The sequence below is a fragment of the Chaetura pelagica genome, unplaced genomic scaffold (genome assembly GCF_000747805.2).
Source record: "Chaetura pelagica isolate M959 unplaced genomic scaffold, ChaPel_1.0 scaffold20, whole genome shotgun sequence".
NCBI lineage: Eukaryota > Metazoa > Chordata > Aves > Apodiformes > Apodidae > Chaetura > Chaetura pelagica.
In genome coordinates, this window is record NW_009951958.1 from 926652 (window position 1) to 935327 (window position 8676).

At 37.2% G+C, this 8676-nt stretch overlaps 1 protein-coding gene across 1 annotated transcript in view; it reads left to right on the forward strand.

Annotated features, from left to right (window-relative positions):
* ACTL6A (actin-like 6A) overlaps nt 1-8332 on the forward strand; it is an 11588-nt gene extending 3256 nt beyond the window's left edge. Inside the window, exons 2-14 of the mRNA XM_010000001.1 lie at nt 319-395; nt 596-770; nt 1105-1205; nt 2524-2621; nt 3256-3350; nt 3601-3707; nt 3789-3878; nt 4065-4126; nt 4432-4546; nt 4871-4951; nt 5926-6021; nt 6975-7061; nt 7647-8332. Of these exons, the coding sequence (XP_009998303.1) occupies nt 319-395; nt 596-770; nt 1105-1205; nt 2524-2621; nt 3256-3350; nt 3601-3707; nt 3789-3878; nt 4065-4126; nt 4432-4546; nt 4871-4951; nt 5926-6021; nt 6975-7061; nt 7647-7727 (1265 nt within the window). The 3' untranslated portion in view covers nt 7728-8332. The remainder of the gene's footprint in view (nt 1-318; nt 396-595; nt 771-1104; nt 1206-2523; nt 2622-3255; nt 3351-3600; nt 3708-3788; nt 3879-4064; nt 4127-4431; nt 4547-4870; nt 4952-5925; nt 6022-6974; nt 7062-7646) is intronic.
* The last annotated feature ends 344 nt before the right edge of the window (nt 8333-8676 follow it).

Here is an 8676-nt window from a genome sequence, read left to right on the forward strand (position 1 = left end):
TCACTGTTAAACTAGCACTTTTTGAAAGCTTTGTCTTACCTGTTTAGATGCCACCGTGCTGTCCCTCTTCTGTTAAAATTCCCCGTTTGCTTATGCCAAAGGAAGGCTGTTACGGTGTCCAAGTTAAAGCCGATCTGCAGTTTTCTAAAAGCTCTCCAGTAACTTGAGTTCTGAATGGGGGAGTTTCTCCTTGCCTGGGAAAAGATGCCTCGGCTTGCTTTTCTTCTTTTGCGAATGAAACAGACGGGGCAGGGGCGGGTCAGGATTGTGATAGAGTGCAATAACCACTCACTGCCTCTTCAATAACAATCTTTTCAGATGAAGTTGGGGCTCTTGTTTTTGACATTGGCTCGTATACGGTGAGAGCAGGCTATGCTGGCGAGGACTGTCCAAAGGTGAGGATCTTTGTCACTCAGAGATAAAACAACATCGGTTTATGCCTTAGGTCTTGCTTGTTAGTTACAAGTTTTCAGAATACACTGAGTTTTGTTCTGACGGTATTGTAGAAGGAGAGCTCTGAATTTATGAGGAAAAAAAACCAACACACAAAACATTAATAATAATTCTCATACGCTGCTTACCTTTTGCCTTACAGGTTGATTTTCCAACAGCCATTGGTGTGGTGCTAGAAAGGGACAATGGCAGCACTCTGATGGAGATAGATGGTGACAAAGGCAAACAAGGGGGCCCAACTTACTACATAGACACCAATGCCCTGAGAGTTCCAAGGGAAAATATGGAGGCCATTTCACCTTTAAAAAATGGAATGAGTATGGTGCTCTGTCTTTTTCTACCTGTTTTTAAAATAGCTTTGCTGGGCTGCAAAAAGTCATAGCTTTCATGTAAACAGATAATATGTATGGCAACAGAAACCAGAAGAACAATGTTAGTGGACTTCTGGCATAAATCTTGAAATGTTCTGATCATGCTGTTTACAGAGGAAGAGGATTCTGCAAAGCTAATAAAGGAGATGTATGTCTGCTGAGGAGAGCTTTTGACTAAAGAGCTCTACGCAAAAAGAAAAGCAGTGGAGAACCTTTATGTGTTTATGAAATGGAACAAAACTTAGAAGGAACTAATCTGCTCGCTTCAATGTTGTTACAGTTGAAGACTGGGATAGTTTCCAGGCCATTTTGGATCACACTTACAAGATGCATATTAAATCTGAAGCAAGTTTGCATCCTGTCCTTATGTCTGAAGCACCTGTGAGTAAAAGCAGCTTTGTGTTTTGAAAAGGCTTAACTGGATCTTCTTGCTGACTCTAAAAACATCAGTTTTGCACAAGTTTGACCCAGACTTATAGGTTACAAGTGTTAAAACTTTAACTACAGAAATAACCACTTTTAAATACTTTGTCAGGTTCTGGAAAGTAGTCTGTTTAAGAAAAATGCCTAAAAAATATTTTAAAAATGGAAATAGTTTTCATGAGTTAAATTAGAAAGTATTTACAATGTGCTATCTTTCAGTTATTGAAAATAAGTCAAAACAAAAAAAAAAAACAAACAACAAATCTCACTTTACTGCCTAGAATAAAAGCAAAAAAGTGTTTGGATGTCATATTAAGTGTCACTTAATCCATAATAAAGTGCCATTGAAAAACTTGCTTCCTTCAGCTTTAAAACTTATAAATATTACTCTCTGTCATGTTGCATAATGCAGACCTTTTACTTTTTCTGTCTTCTTTTCTATAAATTGCCTTGTGAGGTAAGTCAGGTGGCTGAATACAAATCCCTGGGGAATAAAAGATGTGGACAAGGCTTCTTTCATTTAATAATGCTCAGCGTTGAAGAGCAGATCTTAAAGTCAGAATATAAAAGGTAGAGAGGCCATTTCTTTCTTTAATAAAGCCTTATGAAAAGGATTCTATTTTTCATTATTCCCTTGTGTTGAATTGTAGCTTATGGAGCATGGATGGATTTGCAATTATTATTTCATGTTTGACAGCTCAGGGGGTGTTAGTGGAAACAGAGGTTCCCACCAACCTTCTCCTTTACAGAACTAATATTAGCTTAACATATTGGCTTGGAAAAAAACTTGATGTTTTCAGTTACATATACAATATTTGTTAAGTATGTCCTGGCTTAATCACAAGTACAGTATAGCTGTAGGAAGATACCTTAGAAACAGGAAGTTCTGGATTTAGTTTGCTTTCAACTTTTTATTTCATGTATATTTCCCCTTGTGAAATGGGAACATTAATTGTTTTAGAGAGTTCTTTGAGAGACTGATACTGGAAGAGCTGTAGAAGTATAAAGACATGGCTATTGTAACAGTAGAAGTGTATAATTCTGTGTGGCAGATAAGCATCACTGTATTGTTGTAGCATCAGAATACAAGAGGTTCTAAAGACACAAATTACTAGAAATCTATCTTTATACAATTTCAATCTGGTTTGAAACCGTGGTTGTAATAACTAATGACTTCTTTATTATGTTAGCATTCTTCTAGTGTGCTCTAAATATCCTCTAGATAAACAGATCTTTCTTTTGGTCACTTACTTGTGATTTGGTTTATTTTTTCTAGTGGAATACTAGAGCAAAGCGTGAAAAACTGACTGAATTGATGTTTGAACACTACAACATCCCTGCTTTTTTCTTGTGTAAAACCGCGGTTCTAACAGCGTATCCTTTGGAAAGCTTCAATGCTTTTTTTTTTTTCCTCCCCTGGGAATTTGTGGTAAATTTATTTTAGGCAATTCGTACTATGTCTAACTACATGTCTAACTCATATTTATTTTTCCATAAATATCTAAGGAGGAAGTAAAGAAATTCAGTTTCTGAACTTTAAAGCTAAATTACTAAGTTCTCCCAATCTGACTATTTTCCTTCCATCTTATATCATGGGTAAGAATATTACAGACCTGAAATAGTGTTGTACACAATATTAAATACAATAATTAGAGCTTGAAGTTCCCATAGCCTTAGGATGAATATTTGTAATTACTTTAACTATGTTTTCTCAGCTTCACAGTCTGAAAGGGCTGGATGTACTTAGAGCTTGTTGCACACCATTGACATGAGGTCTCACCTTTGTGTGTCCAAAGCTCAAGTTAGTTCACAGATAGAAGTTAAGGCCATTTTCTCTATGAGGTTGTGCACTTCATAGTAAGAAGATACGCACTGGAAAATGGCTCGTCCTTTTGTAGAGCCAAGGAATAAGTCATCAGGATCCTCATTCCTAGTTACACTCTAATTGTATGGCAGCGTTTTCTTCTAAAGTGAAAATTACAGTATTTTCCTTAATAATTTTGGCTAGTTTTGCTAATGGGAGATCTACAGGTCTCATTTTGGATAGTGGAGCAACACACACCACTGCTATTCCAGTGCATGATGGATATGTACTTCAGCAAGGTAAACATTTTCATGCATAACAACATTGCAGTGTCAGGGTTGAGTTATCTTTCTTTCTGTTTTCACACGGATTTTAAAACAACTAAACTGTCCCTTTAAATACAGAAAAAACCCCAACCTAATGATGTTCACTGACAAATAGTTTGTTGGGAGAGTTTATTTGTTATTTGAGTGCTTTCCAGATTGTTGGTGGTGGGGTGTTTCTTTTATTTTTTATTTTTTTTTTCTGATTTTTTTTTCCTTCTTTTAGGTATTGTAAAATCGCCCCTTGCAGGAGACTTTATTACTATGCAGTGTCGGGAATTGTTTCAGGAAATGAACATAGAGATAATTCCTCCGTATATGATTGCTTCAAAGGTGGGAAAGTAACTATTTAGTAAGTGTTTCCTTGGGGAGAGGCCTAAATGGTTAACTGATGATCATTTCCTGTGATCTCAGGAGGCAGTTCGTGAGGGCTCGCCAGCAAATTGGAAGAGAAAAGAGAAATTGCCCCAGGTCACTAGATCCTGGCACAACTACATGTGTAATGTAAGTAGGTGATTTCTCCCACTCTTAAACTCCCCTAAGTGTCCCATACAGATATTTTGTTTGGAAGTATATCAGGTCTTCATCTTGAAGAACCAGAAATATCTTTAAAAAATCAGTATCAGTTCTATAAATTCTATCAAACTGAAGACTGAAGAGCTTATAACCGTATTATTCTTAACTCCCCAGTGTGTCATTCAGGACTTCCAAGCTTCTGTCCTCCAAGTATCGGATTCAACCTACGATGAACAGTACGTCACTGTTTTCCTTCTTGTAAAATTAATGATGAATTGTGCTTAGCCTGTTTGTTTCTGTTGGCTGGTTTTATTACAGAAGTGTTTAGATAATCTGTGTATTTCTGAAAGTAGAAATGGAGCGTTCATCCAGGTAACAGTTTTTTATTTCCTATTCCGAGATGCATGCTACCATAATAAATGTTATAAAAAGCATATTGATTGCAATATTTCCACTGAAATACTGGTTTATAATGTTGCTTAGATAATTTAACATCCTGTTTATGTTGCACTTTAATGTGACTTCCTGACTGATGCTTCAGGGTAGCAGCGCAGATGCCAACGGTTCATTATGAGTTCCCCAATGGCTATAACTGCGACTTTGGTGCTGAGCGTCTAAAAATTCCTGAGGGATTGTTTGACCCTTCTAATGTAAAGGTAAAACAACTGTGATGTGTATTAATTGGAAGGCTTAAAATTATTAGATGATCACGTGGCTTTCTTTTGTATTATCCTCTTAATTTGTATGTGTGGATTTACACTGTGTAGTTCTCTTGGGGGTACAATTTACCCCTGTTGTTTCAGGGTTGGGCTGTAAAGGGCAAAATGGAGTTCAAAATGGGTGGTGATGAGCTGAATGGGAAAATGCTAAAAATACTTTGCTCCCTCGCTAGAAATACTTGTAGATTCAACACATTGGAGACTTCCATATGCCTTGCTCTTATCAAGTTGTGATGTGTAAATTACTAATTGTAATTCTAGGGTTTATCTGGTAACACGATGCTGGGTGTGAGCCACGTTGTCACAACAAGCGTTGGAATGTGTGATATAGACATCAGGCCGGTACGTGTTAGTCAGACATGTATTATTTTAAGGCATAGATATTTTTGTGCTGTTGTAATTTTTTGGGACTAGAACACTGCTGATGAAGAAATGTGGATTTCCTAGGATAATGATAAACACATTAGAATAATTATCTTTAAGTACTACATATCTGTATATGGGGAAAATGTACAATTACCTTTTTTTCTTACAAGACGCTAAATCAGGATATTTTACTTTTACTCAGTGTTTCTACCCAGATATAAATAGTTAATGTCTGGATTTTGTGGCTGACACTGCACAATGTGCATTGGATTGGTCTCAGATGAGCAGTGTATGCTCTTAACTTTGAGTGTTGCCTTCAGCTTTCTGGGCATGACAGAATATACTTTGTAAGCATAACCAATCAGGTGGAACTTCTTTAAAGCAGAAGGTAGAAAAGAGGCTTTGAATGAAAAGTTTCTTTTTAAAACTGTTCCAACTTTCTTAGTTGTTAATTTGAAAATGCTTGAGTTTGATAACAGACTGCATGGGGGTTGTTTAAAAAATTTTTCCTTTTAACTTGTATGTCGGCTGGCTGAGTAGGCCAGGCCCTGATTTGTGTTCACCAACTGCAGCATTATGGAGACTGTTGCAGTGCTGTGGGATTTGCCTTTGTGGTTGGAACATCCAGCTAAAAGGAAATCAACAGTTTGGGTAGAGGAGTTTATCTGTAGGTGTGGGGTTCTCTATAGTAGAAAATATCCTGTGAAATAATTTAGAAATATTACTCATGTAGCTTCTGTCCTCCTTGTATAGCTTAGTATTAAGTTGTCCTGAAATATTTTTCAAGTTATTAAAAACCTAATTGAATTGGGAGAGGTTATAGGCATCAAGTGACGTGTTGTTGCTGTTGTCTACATATAATTGTGTGCCATTACTCTTTTATTCTGTGAAACAGTCGTTTTCAGAATTATTTCAGAGTTAATAGTGAAGGCTGGTTATTCTCTTTTTAGGGCCTCTATGGCAGCGTGATTGTAGCAGGAGGAAACACTCTCATACAGAGTTTCACAGACAGATTGAACAGAGAACTGTCTCAGAAAACTCCACCGGTAAAACAACTCTTTAAATTACAGCATTTAGTTATTTATCATTTTGCTTTTCTGCTGCATAAATACACAAGATACTGTAACTGCTTTCTGAATGTTTTACTTCTCCATTCCCGCTTTCAGATTGTGATTTTAAGTTCTGTAATTGTCCCTAAGCAACAGTCACTATTTCCCTTGGTGGCCTCTCTTCTGAAGTGTTGCTGACTAACTTGAAGCACGTTCAGTCAGTCTGCCTGAGGTTTTGTCACTTAATCATGGGAATTGTCCTTCCTGGATTCTGCAGACAACTCCACCCACTCATAGACACAATCTGGTGACTTAACATACTTGTATTTTTTTTAAAATAACTTAATGTCAAAGAAGGTACTAACACTTTACACCTGTGTTCTTGAGAGCACATCCAGTTTATGGTATTTCTCCAGTATTCATATTCAAGAAAAAATATTCTACTTGTAGCAACTCTGAAACATGAATGTTTTCAGAAACTGAGAATGGGAGTTTACTTACTGCTTGTAATAGCTGAGGAGGAACTCGTTGAAATTCAAATAATTTATTGCTATGAGGTATTCTGAAAGCAAAAGGAATTAATGGGTCCAAAAAGGACTAGATGAATCAAGTTCAGCAGTGCCTGTTTTAAGTAGCCCAGTGTTAGAGCTGACAACATATACTGTGAGTATTACTGCTTTTACCTGCCAGATTCCTAGCTTTACACATTTGCTGCTTCTCCCTGTGGGGAGACAAAATGAAAGCCCCACACCTTCTGTCCTGCTGTGGTTCTTCTTGTATTCCAAGTACAGGGGAGATGAGCATAATTGCAAGTTTAATACAATTTTCCTTTTTCACCTGCATGTTGGTATATGCATCATGTTCCTTGTGCTGTCCTTCTCTTGTCCCTAAAGGTCACCAGCCCACAATTAGCCTGATGGCTCTTTCACTTTATCTCCTTTTCTGTTCAGAGCATGCGCCTGAAGTTGATCGCGAACAACACAACAGTGGAGCGGAGGTTCAGCTCATGGATTGGTGGTTCCATTTTGGCTTCTCTGGTTAGTAAACCTGTGTTCAGATGTTGCTCTGATAAGCAACACCGTCACCCAAGAAGCTATTTGTCTAAATGTGCATTGCAGAGTTGGTGCTGCTGTAGCAGTCATAACCCTGTATATCCTTGTGGTAAGGTGAAGGGAATGTATTTAAAGAACAAGACAACAAGAGCCTTGCCAGTGAAAAAATAACTTGCCACATTCTTCCATTTTTAATGGCAAGTGGTGCAGGCTTGGAAGATGTCTAGAAATGACATGTATGTAGTACACCAGGAAAGCAGGAAAGTTGTTTCTGCATCATATTCCTGGGCTTAATTCTTTTAGTTACTGAGTACTGACATGGTCTGTGGGGATGAATTTAGCAGTATGGGAAAGGGATGCTGAAATCAGCTTTTAGAAGTGTAGCTTCCTGTCTTCAGTTTAGTCACTAGCAATATAAAACTCAAAGGAAAAGAAAGTTAAGAGGTCAAGTCCTCTTGCCTCATTTAATGTAAAGATGTTTGGTTTTCCTCCTGGGAAAAGCTAATCATGTTTCATATAACCTTAATTTTTATTTTGTTTTAATTGTGTGTTTTGTTGGGTTTTTTGTAGGGTACTTTTCAACAGATGTGGATTTCTAAACAAGAATATGAAGAAGGAGGGAAACAGTGTGTAGAAAGAAAATGTCCTTAAACCTCTTACTGTGAAAACTGCTGCCTGCTCAGTGCTCCTTCTGTTTTATAGCTTTAGCATACTCAGGAATGGGATGGACTCTCTTTTGTAGAAGGTTTCTATTGGATTTTTTGCATAATTCAAGTTCCATTTTAACAAACCTTAGAAATGTTGAGACGTAATTGGTACTGTCATAGAAGAAGGATGTTTACATCCCTTGTCGAGCAATAATTCACGTAACAAGCATTTTATAATTTTGTATAAATGTCTATTTTCTCTAGCATCTTTTCCTGGGAACAGCTTTACAGGTTAGCTAGTAAATAGAGGCATAACCTTGCAAATTCTCATGCAAATTTATTAAAAATACCATGTGTACTTTTACATATTGGTCTTCCTTGCTGGTACTTTGGCCTTAAATTGCTCTTATTTTCTCTCTTAAAAAAAAATAAAAATTGGTCTTTTATATTTGAGCAACTTTCTGAGTACTTGCTGAGAAAGTTACTCTTCTGTTTTAAAAATTGAAGGTTTTTATTTAGTGATCTATTACAGGTGACTCAGTTCAGTGCAAACTTTTGCTGTCTAGTGAAAGGGTTACATTCCATGTAGTGAATGTTATAATAAGCACTGGTCTGTTCATTTTCTATTATGGGGCAGTTTCATTTCAGTAAACAATCAGTGTTTTCCACCTGATTTCCAAGAATGTATATAATGCCCTTGTGATGTAGGTGAGAAGCAAAACTTGTTTGAGCCAGGGAAGTTAAGGGAAAGAATTGTTTCTCCAAGATGAGGAGAACAGTCACAGAAGACCTCAGGATGTGATGTTTTACAGGGAGCTGTAACTCAAGGGGCAGTCACTACTGGTTTATTCCTGGTTTAGCTGTCTCACAGCAGGGTGTGTAAGTGCCTGCATTTTGCATGAAGAGTGTGCACTCAGGGTCAGAGGAAGTGGGAAGAATATTTTTTTTTTCAG